Source organism: Crinia signifera, chromosome 2 (assembly GCF_055691185.1).
Source record: "Crinia signifera chromosome 2, ASM5569118v1, whole genome shotgun sequence".
NCBI lineage: Eukaryota > Metazoa > Chordata > Amphibia > Anura > Myobatrachidae > Crinia > Crinia signifera.
This window is the reverse complement of record NC_139218.1, coordinates 228,472,868-228,497,389: the sequence shown is the minus strand read 5'-3', so window position 1 is coordinate 228,497,389 and position 24,522 is coordinate 228,472,868. Positions and strand designations below refer to the sequence as shown.

At 41.2% G+C, this 24,522-nt stretch overlaps 1 protein-coding gene across 1 annotated transcript in view; it reads left to right on the top strand.

The window, feature by feature from the left end:
* Window positions 1–15,412, top strand: part of PPM1E (protein phosphatase, Mg2+/Mn2+ dependent 1E) — a 273,332-nt gene extending 257,920 nt beyond the window's left edge. The window contains exon 7 of the mRNA XM_083173966.1: window positions 8,882–15,412. Coding sequence (XP_083030092.1) covers window positions 8,882–9,930 — 1,049 coding nt within the window. The 3' untranslated portion in view covers window positions 9,931–15,412. The remainder of the gene's footprint in view (window positions 1–8,881) is intronic.
* The last annotated feature ends 9,110 nt before the right edge of the window (window positions 15,413–24,522 follow it).

The following is a 24,522-nucleotide window of genomic DNA, read 5'->3' as shown; positions in this document are numbered from 1 at the left end:
CAATGGACGGAAGTACTTATGCTTTGTTTGCACCATTAGAATATTATGTTGATTTGAGTGCCGTCTTGAATCACATACTCTAGATATACACTGCTCAAAAAAATAAAGGGAACACTTAAACAACACAATGTAACTCCAAGTCAATCACACTTCTGTGAAATCAAACTGTCCACTTAGGAAGCAACACTGATTGACAATCAATTTTGCATGCTGTTGTGCAAATGGAATAGACAACAGGTGGAAATTATAGGCAATTAGCAATACACCCCAATAAAGGAGTTGTTCTGCAGGTGGTGACCACAGACCACTTCTCAGCTCCTATGCTTTCTGGCTGATGTTTTGGTCACTTTTGAAAGCTGGCGGTGCTTTCACTCTAGTGCAGGGGTTCACAATCTTTTTTGAATCAGGGCACCCTAGAGTTTCAGAACTTTTTTCACGGCACCCCTAGGCCAAACTAAATTTAATTAGATTGGGTATATATTCGATTCTTAGGGTGATTTATGTGGTAAAGGGCAGGATTTGCTTCTGTTTGTACACATTTTATGATTGGCAGGCACCAGCACTGGTTTTGCTCATAAATAACTAACCATTAATAATTTGAGTTAGTCCTGGACCCCCAACCCAAGGCACCCCTGCATGTGTCCCGAGGCACCCCAGGGAGCCACGGCACACAGTTTGGGAACCTCTGCTCTAGTGGCAGCATGAGACGGAGTCTACAACCCACTCAAGTGGATCAGTTAGTGCAGCTCATCCAGGATGGTACATCAATGCGAAATGTGGCAAGAAGGTTTGCTGTGTCTGTCAGCGTAGTGTCCAGAACATGGAGGCACTAAGAAGAGACAGGCCAGTACATCAGGAGACATGTAGGAGGCCATAGGAGGGCAACAACACAACAGCAGGACCGCTACCTCCACCTTTGTCGCCAGAAAGTCTGCAACCATGGTATATATACAAGTATTAATGAAGTAAAAATGCTTGAATCTTTATGAAATAAACTGTGACTGGCGTCTCTGATGCAATGGACAAACACACATATTCAATTCAGCCAGAGCACGCTATCTTTGTACTGTATGTAATTATTTTTGAGTGACGGATTTTTGGGACATTATATAAATGTTCTCACCTACACCTTGACAAAGGAGCCCTGAAACGTTGGTTTGTTTCACAGGCTAATATAATACGCTTTTTTACCGAATCCTCGGAGTGCCAGCCTTTTCTCTTCTATACCTGCCTTACCGGGAAGGGCAATGGGGGGCTGTCCCCAAACAGAGAGTGCCGGGCCACAAGACCTCTATATCTCTATATATATATTCCAAATAATATTCAAAATATATTCCAAATAATTACATATTCAAAAATAATTACATACAAAGATAGCGTGCTCTGGCTGAATTGAATATGTGTCTTTGTCCATTGTATCATGTGTGTGTATATATATATATATATATATATATATATATATATATATATATATATATATATATTTATTTAATGAGGAAACAACATACAGTATAATGTTGCAGCTCACATTCATACAGTCAAAAGCTTTTCTCTGCCATGTCAGTAATTTAAGTGCAGCTAAATCAAGCGAATAACTAAAATATCTTTTAATTTGGAAGCCTAATTTCCACAATCAGTTATTTGTTTTGCATTTTGAATAACATCTTAAGCTGCAGGGTTCAATAGAAGACACGTCTTCCACATGAAGTCTAATTTTAATTAGATTGGTAATTTCTTTAGCACATTAAATGTCTGATTTTTGTTTATTTAATTTTTATTCCCGCATAGCTGTCTTCAAGTTTTCATCTAAGTCAAAGCTTAGTAAATATACTGTACAGTAGATCGATACACAGTGACAGCTCTTACACCCCCCCCCCCCACCCCCCCAGGTATGGATCATTAGGTCACCAGCATTAAGAAAGACAAGCATTAGGTCGACAACAGTAAAGGTCGACATGCAGGAAGGTCGACATTTTTTTTTAAACCGGAATTTCAACACAACAACATATGAACAACCTATTGTCGGCCATGCTTCGGGCACACTATTTTATTCTCCCACCACGCCCTAGTGGATGGTATGGATGGTAGGGCATGAAATTCAGCCTGTTGGCACATGTCGTGTCGACATGGGCACCAAAACATAGCACCACGTCTGCTCACCATGCTTCAGGCAGGCTGCCTCGTTACGCTCGGCACACTATTTTATTCTCCCACCACGCCCTAGTGGATGGTAGGGCATGATATACTGTACCGCCTGTTTTTTGCGCAAAAAACTCCATGTCGACCTAATGAACCTGTTGACCATTTGTTTTCAGGAGAAAAAAATTTGAAAATCCCCATGTTGACCTTTTGGGCGGTATTCAATGTGAATACCGGCGACGTGCAGCGAATCCTGTTTAGGATTCGCTGCACATTCGCCACTGCTCGCTGCGTTCCGGAACCTCGCCGGCTCTGGTATTCAACGAGTCAGGGGCTCGCTGCCCCTGACCGGCGAATTTGAGCTCCTGCGCCAAACGCCGCAGGGAGCCTGAGGACGGTGGCAGGCAGGGAGATGGAAGTCTCCCTGCCTGCCCCAGAACGTTTGTGGGGGGGAGGTGGGCTCCCCGGGTGCCAGGCAGCACAGGCTGCCCCCCGGGGGTGCCAGCAGGCGACCGCGTATATTCACTACACCCGATCATGAATATGTAATGATCGGGTGAAGTGAATATATGAATATCTAATGAGCGGCTCGGCTCCGGCCCCCTGCTGGCTGCTCTGTGTAAAAAAAAAAATGGTACTTGTTTCCTAGCACGGCCACAATCGTAAGTAATCGTGTCCCTTAATTAAGGGACACGATTACCCCGATGGACCCGATTTCTTTTGAAATCAGGTCCATTTTGCCGGCTAGGAAACAAAAATCGGGGGCATCGCGTCGGTCGGGACCATTAACATTGGTACCGACGCGATGCCCCCGATATTTGCATTGACTTCAATGTTAAAAAAAATTTTAACATTGAAATCTTGTCGTGAACGGTAAAATATCGGGGGCATCGCGTCGGTCGGGACCATTAACATTGGTCCCGACGCGATGCGACGCGATGCACCCGATTTTTACATAGGATTCAATGTTAAAAAAAAAATTTAACATTGAAATGGTGTAAAAATGTAAAAAAATGTGAAATGGGTCAATATGACCCATTTGACATTATAAATGTCCCCGTCGTCGCCCCACGATAGACGCCAACCCGAAGCGTGGCGAGCGCAGCGGGACCCAATTTACATTGGATTTAATGAAAAAATCGGGTCAAAAATCAGTCGGTCGCGTCGATCGCATCGCATGCGACCAAATCGCATGCGATGCGATCGACCCGATTTTTTTCAGCACGACCACCCCGATCTTAATCGGTGTGGCCGTGCTAGGAAACAAGTACCAAAAAAATATATATATATATTTTTTAAATTAAATATATATTCATGTGCTTACAGCACATGAATGAAAATAGCATGCCCCTCCTCAGAATAAAATTCCAGATTTTTTGACACCAATTGTAAAAAACAAAACACTTTATTTTAAAAGTTCACATTCCACTTCACCATAAAAAGATAGCGATTGCTACTCGGTGAATCATGACGAAAAAAACCTTGAAATGTATTCGCCATCTGGTCATTGAATAGGGTGATTCACCGTTTTAGTCAGAAATTCGCCTTACAGCACAAAATCGCCATAAAAACCTGGCGAATCAGCCTCATTGAATACCGCCCTTTGACTGTCATTCTAACCCATGTCGACCTAATGACCCTGTTGACCTAACCCATGTCGACCAACATTGTGGTGACCTAATGATCCATACCAGTACTGCCCTAGCCAACCAGAACTTAAATATAATTCTTAAATCTTAATTTTCCCTTCCACCTATCATGCCATATTACTGTATATTCTAGATGCCTCAGTATTGTTTCTTTTACAGTTGTCAAGTAAAAATAGGGTCCCTACATTATCTTGGTTTGGGAACTAGATGCTATACAGATGTAGCCACACTCACCTATCCTGTTAGACTGCTATTGTGGCTTCATTGTCCCACCATGAGAAATGCTCCATTATGGCACACTAAGGCGTACTATGGTGAAAGTATGTACAGTAATTACACTACTTCATACCTGGGTGGTGATTGCTCCACTAAAGTAAACTACAGTACAGTGCCACATAGCTATGTGAAGCACCATTGCCATTGAGCGGCTAACTTTGCTTCCAATTTACTTGTGTATGCCGTGCTTAGCTCCAAAAGGGTAGGTTCCCTTGTGGCCAATAGTCTTGGCCCACCAACATTTTGTAATATAGTATGCTACATAGTCGTTCATTCAGCCCCAGGGTCTGGACTCGGTGGAAAAATGAATGTCAAACTTAGAGGATGAGTTAACTCAGCATACATTTCCCCACGGAGTCCATGGGGCTGAATAAGCAACTGCATAACATATTTACAAAATGGTGGCAGGCCAAGACTACTACTAGACTTAAACAGCATTTACATTAAAATACGTGTTTTTAATGAAATACTATTGCATACATTGTGACAAACCCCGAGCGAAGCCCTGAGTGCCATCGGCATTTACTGGCTGCCTAATTTAAAAAAACGACCAGGTTCCTGCATCAGGTGCGAGTGAAATATCAGGCCCGGAAAGACAGTAGCTCTAATGACCTAGCATGCTATGGATTGGATCCTGCTCAGGAGTGATACATTTTTTTAATTCCACTGTTTGAATAAAATATTAAAATTTGTACATCATGGGACGATGCCACTTATATAAAATGGTTTTGTTCCCACGTCTATTTTACCCACTTCAAATGTTACCATGTGTACTGACAAAGCGTGATATTCTCATATTAAATGCTGCTCTCTAAATTCATATGAGCAAGTAAACGCCCGAGAATCTCACTATTTAAATTGCAGCAGCCTATTTCTTTGGGCGGGATAAATCTACCTTGTGCGGAGGATTACACTTTAGCAGCAAATTATAGATATGCTTTAGATTGGATAGGGAATACGGATGTATATGTAAATTTGGAACGCTCTTTCACGTTGCAAACTGAGTTATCAATTTTATTACACACGACACGTACTACCTTACCTTCTGATCTGTGGGATAATCCGTTAATTTATACCCCGTGTCTAGCTTGGCAAATATTGAGGAAGAGACAAGGCATTTCTTTACAGCCTTGTTCTGACTTCTGTTTACTAATCCCGCTTTCCTAGCTGGTGAAGATGCTATTGTCCATAGTTGGCATCGCCATGGGCTCACCTATATTTACCAATTTCTGGATACTGAATATACTGGTATACAAAGGAAAATCAGAACTGCGCATGGACTATAGTTAATTAATAAAGGATATTAAATAATAAAAAATAAAAATAAGTTATAAATAGACACAAAACAATCAACACAACATAAAAAACAACATAAAAGCTGTAGGCCTCCTTAGACTATTGCACACAATTATAGTAAGAGATGTGCAGGTCCAGATTTACCTGGATTTCAAAATGGGATCTTAAGTGAAATCAACTGTACATAGCACATGAAGCCAGCTGGTTCGACCGTGCTGTGATGTAAAGCAGTGGAAATATACTGTATATAAAAAAAAAAAAACTTTTTTATGCGCAAAGCATATCGCTATTAGTTGTAATAGTTAAAGATAGTCTTTTGCTGGTGTACATTACTATATATATATATATATATATATATATATATATATATATATATATATATATATATATATATATATATATATATGCCAGCCAGCTTTTAAGGTTTATTGGGTTCCCATCCCATACCACGGTGAGGTGTCTTCAGAAGATTTTAGTAATTCGTCAAGATCTCTGGAAACTAAGTTTTGAAAGACTTGCACTGGTGGGCAACTTTTCGAATCAGTAATTCACATTGTGGAGAAGACCAAGGAGGGAGGCTTTGGAATTCCTTAAAGTTTGCTGATTAGCCTTTGGAACTATATTTGGAAGATGCTCACTATGCAGTGGTTGAATACCACTTCATACGGTACACCTTTAAAATTGGGGTGTTGGTCTGTCTTCATGTGGTGAAGGGAGACAAATTGATTACTAAAATTCTACACTAGAGGCGCCCATCTCACCCTTTTTTTCAGACCTTCCATACACAGGGTTCCCGGGAACAAGAACCCATAGGAGAGGTGCTGCCACCCCAAAGAAAGAAGGGAAGTGTATTTGAGACCTGACAACAGGACAGTGCAAGAACATTTATATCCAAAAAGTGGGGATTCACCAGTGCTAGTACCACTATATATATCAATCCAAACAGTCACAGACTTGGGTGTCCCTCTGTCCTTGCACGGCGGCAGGAAATGTAGGTAATATGCAGTAGAGGTCACTCGCAAGATTTTCTAGCTGCACGGCGGCAGACTGGCAATAATGATCACAACTGACACAAGTAGTAGTGAGTCAACGTTTCGGGCTGGTCGCCCTTTATCAAGACATGTCTTGATAAAGGGCGACCAGCCCGAAACGTTGACTCACTACTACTTGTGTCAGTTGTGATCATTATTGGCAGTCTACCGCCGTGCAGCTAGAAAATCTTGCGAGTGACCTCTACTGCATAATATATATATATATATATATATATATATATATATATATATATATATTAGTTCCAGATGCCCGGAACTCCTGCTGATGTCACTTTCTCTATGACCCGGTGCCCTCCTAATGGACTTGGTGGGTCCTTGTAGAGGTTGCTTTGGATGTAGGCGGCACTCTCGGAATTTCAGTGAAGCAAAAAAAGTTTTATTGTGACTCTAACATGTTTGGGCAGAGCCCGTCCTCAGGGAACAACTCACACAGTGTAATGTGACCAAATAAATACCAAACACTATACAGGGAAAACCCGCCCCCCGCCTCATTAGCCCCTTGCGTCACTCACCTGTGGTTTCCCATGCTGGCTGTCTCTCCCGTCCGCCATCACCGCGCTCTGCTGCCTCAGACACCATAGATGGAGCTCCGTTGCCTCTCAGGCTTCCGGCTCCATGACTAATTCATCACCGATAGATAACAATTAAAGTAGGGAATTATATTCATAAGGACACAGATCCTATACTATCATATGTAGGACCATGCCCTTATCAGTAACAAATACAATGGGAGGACTAATGTAAACTTATATAGGTCAGATGGGACACCTTTTATAGATGTTCTAGTGTGTCCAGGATATATAGAGAAGAGAGATATGAAACCCACCTATTTATATATTTTGGTATAAAGTACATAGTTGGTGTAATAGGCATATATGTAAACATAACATATCTCCATTCAACGAAGACAGAGAGGATATGAAGGGAGAAGGGAAGGGGGGTGGGGTCAGGTAGGAGAGGCGTTGTTACAAAGCTGTACATATAGGTAGGCATTAAGGCCCTTATTCAGATCTGATCGCAGTACGAATTTGTTCTAAAAATGGGCAAAACTATGTGCACTGCAGGTGGGGCAGATGTAACAGGTATAGAGAGAGTTTTGTGTGAGTTTTGTTTCTGTGCAGGGTAAATACTGGCGGTGTTATATTTAAATGGCAATTTAGATCAGTTTCAACACACTCCACCCAAATTTAACTCTCTATGCACCTATTATATCTGCCCCACCTAGAGTGCACATGGTTTTGCCCATTTTGAGAACAAATTTCATCTGAATAAGGGCCAAAGTCTGTATTATGAACTCTTTATCTGGATCTTTAATCACATTTCCTTTGGATAATGTGAATTACAGTACTGGTGTGGTAACGTTATTAGACGAGATTTTATATAATATTTTCAGATTAATTTATATATCTACAGTTTTCTAACACCAAATGAGGTCAGTCTCATATGTCAAGTTGTATAAGGTGTGATGGATATGTAAGCTACAGATATAGCCATCCTACCTATGGCGGTTGGATCGACAAATTGAGGTGCACTGCAGCATGTCACAGTGTGGCGAAGCCTGGAGCAACTTGACTAGTGTGGCATATGGTGTTGCCGGTGAGTGTAATGCTTATGTTCATTCGTCGGATCTCGCTTTTAAAATTAACCATTGCACATGCGTGAGGTCTCCAATGAAATACAGTACAGTAATCTAGTCAAATAACTATTTTACTGTATGTTGAGTGCTTTACAGATGAGCATGGGGCTACAGGAACACTACAGTATGTCACCAAGCTGCATTGGCGTTAAACTGCCTGATCGGAAAGTGGTAATTAAAACAACGCTTGAAGATGCTCGTAAAGCTGTTCACACATGATGCAGCTGAGCTCACTGTGTCAGTGATCTGACCGGTCTATAGTACACTATCCATTGTGGCCTAGCAGTTAAGCCCACAGTAACTTTAAACCAGGATGTTAGACAGGGATTTGCTTTTCCTGGAGACAAATAATTAAAGGGGTCCTAGATAGAATAAGCCATTCCATTGCTGGATATGGTTATTCTACTGTTTGGATCAGTCAAACCTTTTTTTAGTATATGACAACCTTCAAATACAAACATATATAAAAAAGTAGTTTTCTTGTTTTTCATTATGTCTGGTAGGGCTACCTTAGGGTTCATTCACTTTGTTTACATTTAAGCCAAGACAGAAAAGACCAGATACAAACTGCATCATTCTTTTTACTTGCAGATTTTGATGCATAAACAGGTGTGTACAATACAGCTTTTTGCTATTTAGAATGTTTTGGTAACAATTTAATAACAATGAAACAATGATTTTTTTTATTTTTTTTACATTTTTTGAAAACGGGTACGGATTTGTCAACCCTGCATGAACCTCTTTAAAATCTCCCCTGGTGCATATAAAAACTTTTTTTGTGCAGACATTAAATCATGTTAAAAGCATCACATTTTGTCTTCTTTGTCATATAGGGGATGCTGAGCACAAGCCATATATCTGCGGCGATGCAGACTCCGATTCTATTGTCCTTGATGGTTCTGAAGATTATCTCATTCTGGCTTGTGATGGTTTTTATGACACGATGAACCCAGATGAAGCAGTGAAAGTTGTGTCGGACCATCTGAAGGAGAACAACGGAGACAGCAGCATGGTTGCCCATAAGCTGGTGGCATCAGCTCGCGATGCTGGCTCCAGTGACAACATCACAGTCATTGTGGTGTTTCTCAGGGACTTCAATGCAGGAAACAGCACAAGCCAGGAGAACAACCAAACAGAAAACTCTTTCGATAAGGGACAGGAGGATAACGGAGACGACAAAGAGAACCAAGGAGAGTGCAAAGGGTCATGGCCACTTCATCAGTGCTCAGCACCAGCTGACTTAGGAGGTTATGATGGTCAAGAATCTTTCACAGATAGAACTAGCTTGAACCTTGGTCCAGAAGTGCAGGTTTTAGAGAAACAAGACTACTTAGACCCGTTGCATGGAGGAGGTGGCAAACCATATAGTGCCAAATGCTTGCCGTGCTCCCAAGTATCCAGAGCTAGCTCACCAAAGAGAGCCAACGGAAACAAAGAATCTGTGAGAAAGGAGGCAGTAGAAAGCACACCAGCTTGTGAAGAGAGGGAGTGGGATGAAAGTATTTCTAGAAATAAAGGCTTGGGATATGTGAATATCTTGATGCCCATAAAGGAAAGCTTATGCTGCCCTCGGGAGTTAAAAGATGAATGTTTGGAAGCAGTGGTGAATGGTCCAATGCATGTATCGCCTGTACACTTCAGAAAGAGGAGAGGTGGGACGAAGACCAAGCCAAACTCTGCAAAGCTCCTTTCTTCCAAAAAGCCTTCTCATAAAGCACAGTCCACTTTATCAGTGCCAGTGCAGAGCACTGGCAAGCATAGGATATCAGTACATTGCTCTGTAGCTTCTAGGAAAACTAGTCTTAAAGGCCGTTTGATGACTAGAGCTTTGTTAAAAGAGAGCAACTGTATAGCACTGGCAGACCTACATAGGATCTATTAAATGTGAACAGATCCCCGACTTCTTCCCCTGTATGTTATATAATTGTAGTGCTCCAGTGAATTAGGTTAGGTAGACCCACACTTCAATGGCATCTTTCTCCTATCCTAGTGTATTGATCTCACCCCAAACATTACACAGTATGGTATACTATTTACACATAGATGGATATTTCCACAACTCAACTGTTGATAGTAAGAGACATATCTGCTGCTGTATTTCTATCACATTTCCACATTATCCCTTGTCACATGCAGCAGTTAGGGGAAACAAAAGATAAAATAAGTGATATTAAAGAAAAAATGCAAATTGCTGTAAGGGAATGATTAGAAAGTTATGTGTATCCTGTACTATATCCACAATGTAACCTATCAAAGGCAGTAGAAACTTCTGACAACACCAGGAATTTTAATAAAACCCCTATGGTCTTCTTGTCCTGGCCTTTATCTGTAACAGGTTCTGTGCCCAATGATGCAGCTTGGAGGTTCTAATGGAGGTTTAATTCTAAATTGATGAAATCATTGGTTTACACAATCATTAGAAACTCATTATGGAGCCCATACACGGTCCGTTGTGTAGGGCTCCGTTCTGTACTATGCGATGCGCGCTCCCGCGCATCACATAGTACGGTACAAAAAGTATGTGCTGCACATACTTTTTGTACTAGGTACACATCGGATCGCAGTGCATGCACACTGCATGCACTAGGGATGCAATCCGATCCGATGTGTACTATTTAAGTCCCAAACGGATCCGTTAAACAGACCGTGTATGGGCTGCTTTAGACTAATAACTAACCAAGATGATCTTGTAATGAGCATTGAGGATTTCAGTTGTGGACTAGTTTCAGGTTGCATACGTGCATTCAACCCCTCTCTAAGCAAATAATGATTGCAACTGTATATTTACCTCTAAAGTCTACTTCATACATGAAAGGCTAGAGATAACCAGTTATTTTTATAGTTTTAAATAGATGTCACACTTTATAATGGCAATAAGGCACTGCTGGAGTACAGCTAGATCGGGTCAATTTACAGTGATTCTTGAGGATAAGCCAACTTCTCCAGTATGAGGAAACTCAGGTATAAAGGCATTATATCAGTAACTGCATTATATAAACCATCCCATTCTGTTTCTCAGAAGCTAAAAATCCACTTTTCATTATCTCCTGAAAGTTGGTTTAGGCATGAGATATCTGATCTGAGTTCAGCTGCACTAGTCTCTCATTTCAAAGTACTCACACAAGTGTTAGCATTTAAAGCATTACATCTAATTAAGTAACAAAGAATCAGGGTTATTATTGTGTTAACACATCATGTATATTTAATTACGCAGCACAGCATGCTCCTTTCCATAAGGGTTTATTGACCTTCAGGCTGCCTTAATTTCATGCATCATGTTTCTTTGCAAAAACTATTTTAAATGGTTGATGACTATAGGCAGTATTTTTCTCAATCAAAAATCTAATTGAGTTTTAGTATTTTGTTTCATGTACTATTTTCATTTGAGCTCAACAGCAAAGTATCAGAATACAGTAGATTGTCACATAGCCAATTATTTCTATTTTCTTTTTGCAGTAAAGTAGTAATGTGATTTGCATGACATGATACATAGGATAAACTGCAGCATAATCAATTTATTTAGCATTTCTAAGAAACAATCCATTATTTCCAAAAAGTTTTTGCCCCGAGGTAAATATTCTTATAACATTGGTAAACACTGTGGTGTCATTTGCATGACATTTCATCACACTTTGTCAATACAAATTTTATTTTTTTCGTTCTATCGCATTTTCCCTGTAAATTTATATTGGAATCAATAGAACCCCCCAGCACACATAGCTGATACACATTAAGGTGTGACCTTTTTATTTATTTTTATCAGGGACAAATTTTATAATAACAGATGATGCAGAGAGATCTTGGATTCCCCTTAGTCTGTTGGAAAGAGAATGGGATTGAGGTGCTTGACTTACTCTCCCAGGAAGCTGGGAAAACTCCACATTATACAAAAGAGTAGGCAAGTATGTTTGCTCTCAATATGTCTCCCTTCTGTGTTTTGATTAAGACCCCAATACACAGCAGATACTGGGGCTTCTTGTGCTCCAAACATCTTGTTCTTTAGAATGCAACTGATCAGTTTAGTAACAACCAGTGACGAACATTTGGACGTGGAATGCCTCAATGGTTGCTAGTGAATTGTTAGGATGCATACTCACCACTATTGATTTATTACAGACCCCTTGTGTTGTTCTTTTATCTTTGCTTTGTGCATCAGATACAGATGTAGTAACATAGAAGTTGATAGTGTTACCAATGTAAACTAAACCGAGCAATGCCGAGCAATTTATGTTACAACAATAAATATATTTTTCCCCTCAAATTCTACACAAAATACCCCATAATGACAACGTGAAAAAAGGTTTAGATAAAAAAAAAATCACATGTACATAAAAATTCACAGCCTTTGGTCAATACTTTGTTAATGCACCTTTGGCAGCAATTACTTCCTTAAGTCTTTCTAATATATGAGGCCACAAGCTTGGCACACCTATCTTTGGGCAGTTTCACCCATTCCTCCTTGCAGCACCTCTCAAGCTCAGATTGGATGGGAAGTGTCTATGCACAGCCATTTTCAGATCTCTCCAGAGATGTTTAATCGGATTCAAGTCTGAGCTCTGGCTGGGCCACTCAAGGCCATTCAAAGAGTTGTCCTGAAGCCACTTCTTTGATATCTTGGCTGTGTACTTAGTTCACCTCTCAGCAGGACAACAGACCTGTTGCCCCAGTCTGAGGTTGAGCGCTCTGATGCAGGTTTTCATCCAGGATGTCTCTGTACATTGCTGCATTCATCTTCCCCCTCTATCCTGACTAGTCTCCCAGTTCCTGCCACTGAAAAACATCCCCACAGCATGATGCGGACACCATCATGCTTCACTGTAGGGATGATATTGTCCGATTGAAGAGAGGTGCCTGGTTTCCTCCAAACACGACACCTGGCATTCATGCCAAAGAGTTCAATCTTTGTCTCATCAAACCAGAGAATTTCATTTCTCACGGTCTGAGAGTCCTAAACTCAAGGCGGGCTGCCATGTGCTCTTTACTAAGGAGTGGTTTACATCTGGCCACTCTACCATACAGGCCTGGTTGGTTAATTGCTGCAGAGGTTGTCCTTCTGGAAGGTTCTCCTCTCTTCACATAGGAATGCTGTAGCTCTGACAGAGTGACCATCGGGTTCTTGGTCACCTCAATAACTAGGGCCCTTCTCCCCAGATCACTCAGTTTAGATGGCCGGACAGTTCTAGGAAGAGTTCTGGGTAGTTCTGAATTTCTATATACAGATGATGGAGGACACTGTGCTCATTGGTACCTTTAAAGAGCAGATATTGCCCCCTTCCCCAGATTTGTGCCTAGAGACAATCCTGTCTCAGAGGTCTACAGAACATGCCTTTGACTTCATGCTTGGTTTGTGCTCTGACATACATGGTCAAGTGTGGGATCTTCTATAGACTGTGTTTCCAAATTAAGTTCAATCAACAATTTACCAGAGTAGGTCTCCAATTAAGCTGTAGGAACATCAAGGATGATCAATGGAAACATGGTGCACCGGAGCTCAATTTTGAGCTTCATGGCAAAGGCTGTGAATACTTATGTACATGTGATTTCTTTTGTTTTTTAATAAATTTGCAAAAATCGTCAAAAAACTTTTTTCACAGTCATTATAGCGTATTGTGTGTAGAATTTTGAGCGAAACATGAATTTATTCCATTTTGGAATAAGGCTGCAACATAGCAAAATGTGAAGTGCTGTGAATACTTTCCGGATGCACTGTATAAGCCAAAAGTATTCAGCATGTGGCCCTCCAGCTGCTATGGAACCACACATCCCAGCAGCGGTTTAGCAAGCAAGCTAAATTGTAGCAGGGTATACTGGGATGTGTAGTTCCACAGCAGCTGGAGAGCTGTATGCTCAACGACAATAATATAAGGCATTTGGTGAAAAACACAGGTAATGTAGAGTGGCCAGTGTTTCAACTAAATGTTTGCAGTTTTTTTATGTAAAAAGTCAGTATCCTCAGATTGTCTAAAGGTGGAACACTTTCAAATTATAAATCTGATTACAGATCGCAGACAAGGGCGTGCCTACCATAGGTGAAAGGGGTGCAGCTGCTTTGGGGCCTGTAGCTGAAGGGGACCCATCTTTACTGTCTAAATAATATTTTTACACATATTTATCATCATCAGTTACTACAAAGGGGGCCCTTAAAACTTTTGCTATGGGGCCTATGAATATCTAGTTATGCCCCTGATCCCAGAAGTCCAAAGTGACTTCTAATACAGTATCTGCAATCATTTATCATGGGTCCTCAAACTGCGGCCCTCCAGATGTTGTGAAACTACAAATCCCAGCATGCCTTGCCACAGTTTTAACACTCCCTTATAGCAAAACTGTGGCAAGGCATGCTGGGATTTGTAGTTTCACAACATCTGGAGGGCCGCAGTTTGAGGACCCATGATTTACATTATTGGATGCAGGATTCCTTTAAACAATGGTTCTTTTTACCATGTGTGTGCCAACATATCTGTGAGAGTTAAACACATGATAACATTAAATTATACGTGATATCAAAACTTAATGCTTATACAAATGTAATTTAAGTTTATAAATATATCACTTGTATATACTAGCCACATATTTAAATGATTCATAACTATATTAATTAAGCGTCAACATCCTAATAGGGAAAAATCCTTTACATTTGATCATTATTATCAAATGTTTATTTTGTTATAGTTCTAATTTATTTTTATAGCGCCCACATGGTCTCCCGCACTGTACAATCAGGGTAACAAATATTCATGAGAAACTGCAGCTTGTACTGACACAGAAAGTGACAGGGGTTTCTCACTAATGCTTACTGTAGATTGCAGTTTAGTGTGACTCATATTGAAACCACACCACTACTGGATAACTATTCATATTATACCCACACCACTACTGGATAACTATTCATATTATACCCACACCACTACTGGATAACTATTCATATTATACCCACACCACTACTGGATAACTATTCATATTATACCCACACCACTACTGGATAACTATTCAGATTATACCCACACCACTACTGGATAACTATTCACATTAAACCCGTAACAGTCTTTCAATTTTCTGAAGAGCAGCTACTGGAAGTAGAAGCGTCATCAAGCTGCATGGAAGATCACAATAGGGGCTTGCTAGTATCCCAATAACAAAACCTATTAAACCTGGATAAAAACAGCGGTACTTGTTTCCTATCTGGGCGCCCGCTAAGTTAATTGCGCACCATGCTATTCTCCGTAGAGAAATCTGATCGCATCGCATCGTACACATACACGATATTGAACGATGCGATGCGATCCGATTCGATTTCCCATAGGAAACAATGTTAAATGGCTCAATTTACCCAAATCAGCATAGGGAAGAATGGTAAATGGGCCAGAAACCCCCAAAAAACCCACAGAGCAGTGGAATGTCCCCCCAAAAGTAGTTGACGCCACCCCGCCATCAACGTGAACCCGAAGCGTGGCGAGCGCAGCGAGCCCGCGAGGGGCGGCGGTACGCGTCCTCCGACCTTTTCATGCCCTACTATCCACTAGGGCGTGGAGTGAGAATAGAATAGTGTGGCGAGCGCAGCGAGCCACCGAGCCCGAAGCGTGGCGAGCGCAGCGAGCCCCGCGAGGGGACGCGGATACCTTCACAGGTAAACGCGTCCCTTCGCGGGCTTCCCAGGTGTCCGCGTCGCCATGGACACCTGGGAAGCCCGCGAGGGGACGCGTATAACTGTGAAGGTATCCGCTGCGCTCGCCACGCTTCGGGCTCGGTGGCTCGCTGCGCTCGCCACACTATTCTATTCTCACTCCACGCCCTAGTGGATAGTAGGGCATGAAAAGGTCGGAGGACGCGTACCGCTGCGCTCGCCACGCTTCGGGTTCACGTTGATGGCGGGGTGGCGTCAACTACTTTTGGGGGGACATTTCAATGTTCAGGGGTGTTTTTGGCCCATTTACTATTGTTCCTACGATAATTTGGCTAAATTGAGCCATTTAACATTGTTTCCTATGGGAAATTGAATCGGATCGCATCGCATCGTTCAATATCGTGTATGTGTACGATGCGATGCGATCCGATTTCATTACGGTGCCGTACGTAGAAAACCTGGGCGCCCAGATAGGAAACAAGTACCAAAACAGCTTTTGGAGTTCACTGTCAAAACTTTGTATAAGAAATATATACAGGATATATAGACGTCTGTTCAGTATTTTCCTTCAAGCTCTGAATGCATGAATCAGAGCCTGTGCGTAATGTAAATGGTCCTCACACTGCTGGCAAACCTAGTATGTGGGTCAGCTCTCAAGACAGTACAAACATAACTAAAATATGAGACAAGTCAAAAGGCAAGCTTTCATCTTCAGTATCCCCTGGATATTATCAGTGGCAAGAGCAATATGGCTGTATATGTCAATGACTGTTAAAATAAATAAAAGAAACACATGATGAATTTAAACCACTGTAATTTGATATTAAAAGTAAAGCTAGGTATACATTTATCTGGCAGATAGTCTGTCATATCTCGCTGGTTGGAATGAAAATATGGGTGCAACGGTCGAATGGTCACTCATTACCAAACACTGGAAAATGGACAAATTATTTTCCCAATTTGTATGTACGACAGGTTTTGTCTGTTTTCCAGAGTTTGGGAGCAAATGGTCGATTGTCACTTGCTCTCATCCATTGCCAGATTTTCATTCAAACCAGCCATAATTTGTAGATGAACTGCCAGATAACTGTATTGTGTATACACAGTTTTAGTAATGGCTTACTCCTATTATCATCATCATTATCTACAGTGGCAACATACAATACATATTACACAGTGCTTGGGGATCACAATACAGTTACGAAACATACTGTACAATTATATTAACTCACGTTAAGACACTGTAGCTGATAAAATACATTTTCACTCACAGTTCAGTAACAGACTCTCTGTGAGTGTCTCATAATTAGATTAAATACATTAGGATTAATTTGGTTACCCGAAAGACCGATCAGCTCTAGTTGTGGCTTGTGAATATAAAAGTGTGTTCACCATTAAAAACAGATAGAATATGCAGGTAGCTATTGGAAGTACCTCCATAGACTTCAGGAGGGAGAGCATATGTCAGTGCTGCACAAGTCTGACCCCTGAAGAGCAGTAACTCAGGGGCAGATGTATTAAGCCTGGTGAAGTGATAAAGTGAAAAGCACCAGCCAATCAGCTCCAAACTGTAAAAAGTGACAGTCCGGGTTTGGAAAATGACAGTTATGGGCTGATTGGCTGCTGTGTTATCACCTTCCACTTTATCCTAACTCTAAGCTTAATACATATGCCCTCTGTTACTAGCCCCGGGTGGTATTGTAGGTATTTTTACCAACTGAAACATGCCTCATACACTTCCTGTGTCTTTTCCCAGAGCACTCCCTGATAAAATCTCTGATTCCTATAGGGCTCACATCTTAGTCCTGTGCTCTAATATGTTAGGGAGGGTCTAAGCCCACACTATTACCCCATGTATCTTTGTTTATAACCAGCCATTACCAGCAATTCTTGTATATTTGCTTTACTTTATTGTGTTCCTCGGGAAAAGCTCAGAGAGAAATCACTGTCATGCAGTTTGGGGGCGGGGACAGATGGCGATGTAATTAAGTTCCGCTAATTACACTGGGGCTAAAATGATGTAAACTGGTGCTATTTGCATCATTTTAGCCCCGCCTTCTATTCAAAGCGCTGCGATCATCGGTAGTCACCTCTGCTGCCGAGGGGGATGTGGGGGTTTGGGGAACAAGTGGAAGACTTGCCCACTTTTCTGAGGGGCACCCAATTTTCAGAGCCTCCGGGCCTTTCCAAGAGGATAGGCAAGTAGAAATTCATGGTAGTCCTAATCCAACATCATAAGGAGATTAGAAGGCTCAAGTAAGCAGAAACAACCTTAAAAAATAAAACTAATTTATTTTGTATGTAAACGTCTTTGTACTGTAACTATAAATGCCCTTGTTTTATATCACTTGACAAAACTGCAGTGGCCAGTCCTTTTACTTGACTTCTTATATGACATAATTAAAGAGGATACTACTTGTATTTTAAAGAGATTTATAGTTTATCAATATAAACATTAAAGAAGAATAAATAACTGTACAAATGACTGAAGAGTAGTCAGATTTTATTTTTATGATTACATTGCATTATTGACATGCAGCCACAAAGGGGGCACATGTATTAGGAAATGTGGTATGAGTAGCTATAGAAGAACTGGTCCAAGCATATCCTATGGCTGGGGTAGCCAACTCCAGTCCTCGAGAGCTACAGTACCAACAGTGCATGTTTTCCATATCTCCTCACAGAATCACAAGTGAAGTAATTAGCTCCACCTGTGGATATTTTACAATGTGTTAGTCAGTAATGAGTGCACTTGTGCAGCAGCTAGGTTGTCTGGAAAATGTGACCTGTTGGTAGCTCTCGAGGACTGGAGTTGGCTACCACTGTCCTATGGGCTGGAAGTTTCATGAATAGACCTATAGCAGGGGTAGCCAAATCCAGTCCAGAGTTACCAGCAGGTCACATTTTCCAGCTCACCTCGCAGGTACACAGGTGCACTCATTACTGACTAACATTATAAAAGATCCACAGGTGGAGCTAATTACTTCACTTGTGATTCTGTGAGGAGACCTGGAAAACGTTAACTCTAGGTAGCTCTCGAGGACTGGAGTTGGCTACCCCTGCCCTATAGGAGAACATATCGCTATAACTGGCAGAGCAGCCGTAGTGCAGGATATATTTTGCTTTGAACTGCAGTGTACATAGTTATCCTACTCTCCCCTTCTGCCCTGTGAACACTATGAATGGTTCCCATAGACTATCCATAGCACAGGATAACGGCTATACATCACATTACATACCAGGGGACTGGTAACCAGCTAAGGCAGGTACAATGTTGATCACAGTCAGGGGAGGCATGATTTAACATTATAACCACGACTACTACAAATATTAGGCAAGTGGGACACCACCACTGTATTGGCTGCTCCATTTCTGCCTATAAATTGGCTTTTTAAAAGGAAAAGGATTGGAGCAGCCTGCAGTTCTATGCTACAGTCTTGGGTGGCGAATCCATTACATGCAATGTGCTGTTGGTACGGCGAGCTTGCGCAGCCACCGTCACCCCAGATCACGCATACCTGGCATCCCCATAGGAGTGCACAGGGAAATGCAGTGTACAGGTACCATATGAACAGCCCTATGGGTGATGGGTGTACTGCAATCTTACATTGTATGAGACTGAATTGACCCCAGTCTTATGTCTCCTGCAGATGTAGAAATAAACCAGAAAGCCTGTTAATATGCTGAGACATTCTGTACATTATTCTTAAGGTGAATTGTGGGGGGCATAGTGGTAAGACAAAAGAAATGGGGTAGAAATTCCTGAAGCACTTTATTTAATGGGAAGAATGGTGCCACTACTACGGATACACTCACCATACCGCATTCTCATTACCGTGCTACTATATATACCTACAGTAGTGGTTTCCCCTTCTGATATATACTGCTCTGGATAATACGCTTTAGATTAAGCAGCTGTTTGTGAAATACAGTGTTTTCTCTTCATTCCACTGGTGATAGAAACTTGTGCCCTTATTTGCTGCTTGCTGACGTAAGCAATAACTACCCCTATAACTAATTATATATAACATCCCTGTATATTGTAATTTATGACAGTATAACTTGGTGACAATGTAAAAATAACAAAATATTAGACCATTATGAAACTATATAACATTGTATCTATTTACCTGTTAAAGCGGGGGAGTGATCCTCTGGTTTTGTGTTCTGTACTTAGCGTGTTCCTGATAGTGCTGGTGTGTTTTAAAATATAATAATCTATGTATAGAAATCAGATAAAGAACTGGATTATCCATTTAACATCATCTGGTAGAAATTAAAGTATGGTGTCGATAACAAGCCATCCAACCAACAACGTTTATTACTCGCTTGGAAACTGTTCACTGTGAGTTACAAATAGAGCAATGTCTGTTTGGTTTGCATATATTAATTGTTAACGTGTTTTGGTTTCAATTTTATCTCCCTATAGCTGAGACCAGCACCTGGCTGGAAGACATGTTATTATACATATGTAAATATTCTGTTTGCCTATAAGTGCCATCAGTTTTCCTCAAACACATAGTATCACTGGTTACAGGAAAGATAGCAATGCAAACACTCAGATCTGCAGTCAACATTTAATTTACCTTTGGTCTGGTAATCATTTCTCTATCCCCCCCTGTGACATTATATTTTCGGTTGTTTTATAACCACACAAGATTTTTAGTGGGCTGTTGTCAGGTTTCCCTTTATTACCGGTGTTCCGGATTAAGGGCCTCATGGGCCTGGAGCTAAAAAAGGTTCAAGGGCCTATTACGAAAAGTGGAGGTGGTGAGGCCAATGCCATGTAGAACCCTTACACTATAAGACCCAATGTCTCCATAAATAAGTGTGTAAAATATAAATGTTATTTTAATACTTCGGGATTTATGGGCAACCATGTGGCCAGCTGATGATCATCATGCTGTCATGATGCTGGGCCTATTTTTATGTGGAGGCCTGGAGCTGCAGCTCTATCCGCCCTATTGTTAATCTGGCCCTGGAGCCCAGAACTAGCCAAATTGAGAGCACTCCCACTGCAAGATTGCTATCCACTGAATGATATATTGTTTCACTTGGTTGCATGTGATTTATTGTTACTCCTGTGCATACTAGAACAACAGTCGTTCGGATCCCCTGAGTTTGACAGTCACAATGTACAGGGGGCTGTGTTGTAATAAAGAGAAAATTATTCCTGTGCAGATCTGTTGGCAGATAAAATAGGAGTTAATTTAAGTACAATTTTAATTTGTGCCACAGGATTTAGTTTGGTAAAACCTAGCATTTTAGGTTAGAAATCTTGTGTTATTATAAAATAACTTAAAATTAAAGTGCGCAAATTTTCACAGTGCCTGCCCATATACAGGGCGAGTGCCAGTGCATATAAATAGAACATGGTAGTCTGAACACTGTAAGCCCAACAACGAAAGGGTGTGCCTCCATACAGCCCCTATGTGACAACATTAGTCCAGACCAAAACATATTGAAAGATTAACTGTTTTTAGCTATTACTCAACACGTTTGGTTTTCAGCTTCAAAAATACAAGTAATATTGTGAATAAATGAGACTATATTTGTGTTCAGTCATAAACTGTATTTCACAATCGTGTTTTCTTTCAAATCTACATTTAATGATCACTTTTATTTGTTGATTGATTGTTGTTGATTTTTACCCATAAAATCTCTCTTTGTTTTGATGCGCTTACACTACATGCACCTTTCACTGAGGCTTTTTTTTGTACACAAGACTTTACACCCTGCACTAAATGGATTGAGCTAGTTTTGTAAACAAGACCTAACTGTGTTAACCTACAATGCAAGATGTTCTATCAGATAACAATAAAATATTGTTGGGATTTGACCAGTATAGTAATAAAAAAACCCTATGAACTAGAGATCTTCTAATGTCTTTCTTTGTACAATAATTATGGAAATTGAAAGTATAAATCTTAAGGCCCCCATACATTAGGCCGACTTGTCCTAGGGACAAGTCGGACCCAATTTACCTGCGAGCCGCCCGGCAGCTCCCCGGGAGGCTCACATACAATTTGGCACTTGATGTGCCATTTTTACATGGGATAAATCGCATGCGATTTATCCCATGTAAAAAAAACCCCGGGGGGAGCTGCAGGGCGGTGAGCAGTAGTGGGGGCGGGCAGCGGTAGTAGTGGGGACGGGCAGCGGTGGTGGGGGCGGCCAGCGGCGGCGGTGGGGGGGGGGGGGGCGGTCAGCGGGCGGCGTTTGCGGTGAGCGCAGTGTACTTACACATAGCAGCAGCGGCGGGGACGGGACGCGCAGTGGCGGCTATTATATTTTTAAAATACTTGTCAAATGACCGGCCGCTCTCTGATTGGCTGAGAGCTCTCCGGCCAATCAGAGAGCGGCCGGTCATTTGACAAGTATTTTAAAAATATAATAGCCGCCACTGCGCGTCCCGTCCCCGCCGCTGCTGCTATGTGTAAGTACACTGCGCTCACCGCACACGCCGCCCGTCCCCACCGCCGCTGCCCGCCCCCACCACTGCTGCCGCTGGCCGCCCCCACTACTCCCCCGGTGTCTGTATGCATATGCCTGTCAGGTGGCAGGCATATGCATACAGGGAGGTCGGACGTGATCGTATGTACAGACCGTCCGACCTCCCTGATCCGGTCCGATGCGCACGGGACCGCGCATCGGATCGGATCAAATGTCACATACCTACGATTTTGGGCCGATTTCATCCGATTATCGGCCCAAAGTGCCGAAATCGGATGAAATCGTCCCAAAATCGCATAGTGTATGGGGGCCTTAAATGTCTCAAATAAACATCAATACCATGGCAAATATCCCAGGTCATTTGGCTAAATTACTGACAGACCATTTAATTGCATCATAAAGCAAGTCACCAATTTCACACAACCGCTCAACCCACCAAATATACACAGTACACCATTCAACTGAAAATCCCGCCATATTACTTGCACAATATGTCAATTTCAAACATCAATGTACTATACAGTACACAGAAACGGCTATTATATGAGGATACTATGCTGGCTCTTGTCATATAGAAGTTTGCAAATAAAACAATTCTAACAGGATATCAGTCAGTAATTTGTAGTTATCTTTTGGCAAATCAAAATCTGGAAAAAAAAAGTACTAAGTAAAAATGGATATTGCTTAAAGGTTAAATGGATTGTAGGATAATTCCAGTGACAATATCCATCTCTAGTCATTATATGATAAAAGACAATTACAGCAGTACCCGTGTGGTTAGTTCTGCTCCCCCTATAAGAAATAGAGATGCTGTTCATTCTTTTCATGAAAGTTTAAACTGAAACACAGGGAAATCGTATCAGACAGTGCACAAGTAATCCCTACTGCACACTAACCTCCCAGTAAGGGGAAATAAGAAAGCATTGGATTATGTCAAAATGCATCTCTGAAAAGAACTATATAAAACACCTCCAATTGACAGTGTAAAGCCACTGATGTGGGACCTGTGCTTACCTCTCTATGTAAAATTTTGTAATTGGTTTCTTTTATCTAACACAGTAATTCTCAAACTTGGTCCCCACACAGTTCACGTTTTCCAGGTCACCTGACAGGTGTATTTATTACTGACTGACATTTTAAAAGATCCACAGGTGGAGCTAATTATTTCACTTAATTCTGGGAGGAAACCTGCAAAACATGCACTGGGTGGCTGGCCATACATCTACAGATTTATTGTCAGATTGGGCTGTTTGAAAAAAAAATAACAGTTAACCATTTGCTTTGAAATGCTCGAAAATTGACAAACACAGGTTATTTAGATATTACCAGGTTTTTGTTCCAACCAGCCCAATCTGAAAATCGATCTGTAAATGTATGGCCAACTTAACTTTGGGAATCTTTGATCTAAGAACTAATGAGGCATTCAGTTGTACGCTTCAATATTTTGTTCATGGAACTCTGGAATGGGGTCTACCCAGGTTGTCCTCAATCACAAGCAGAGCAGGCACATCCTTTTCATCCATAACTAGTGATGGGGAATGATTTGGTGTAAAATTACATGTCTGTCCATTGCCCATTTTTCTTTCTAGTCACAAGCTACAATACAAAGCTGTCCAATAGCAAATTACCGCTATAACCTGGTTATGTTCATTTACCCAGAATGGATAAGAACTGCATAAGTACACTTTATTTGGGTCTAAAGTTTCTACTAAAAGTTAAGAGAAAAGTATTTTAAAAGGATCAAATGCAAGGTAAGTCTTGAAGATTGATCTATCTCTTAGACGTCAATAAATGTTACTGAAATAAGGGGAGTTGGTGATCTACAAAAGCAAGTGTTTGCCAAACATGACAAGGTCCCATGCTCTACCACCCCAACAGTCTAGTCACATTAGAGCTTTGTCATATTGAATTTAATGTTGAGGCGCTCCTTCAGGTTGAGGAGCTATAGAATTGGTATGACCAAATGATCTTTACTCCAACTGTAGCATATAGGTGAAAAAAGGGCAACTTTTATTGGCATTGTGAGGATTCAATAATTTCCTTTAGCATTTCCATAAGCATATATATCCTATGAATGTCCATTTATGTGCATTACAGCTTACCTGTCTGTCAGGCATATGCACCTTTTATACGGGAGAATGTGCAATATAATGATGTCTTGCATGGACATTTTCCAACAGATTAGGTCAGAAGAAGATATTGGGTACTAAAAAGACCTTTCTGAATGCCAGATGTTGTAATCACAGGTCCAAAACTGGTATCCAACAACACATTTCAGCTTATACAAAGGCATAATCAGAAACCGGATGCTGCGGTGATCAGGAGCTGTGTAGTGCCAGGAGCCAGGCAAAACCACTTGAACAGAAGATGTATGGAAGCTACAAAATAGTCAGAAAC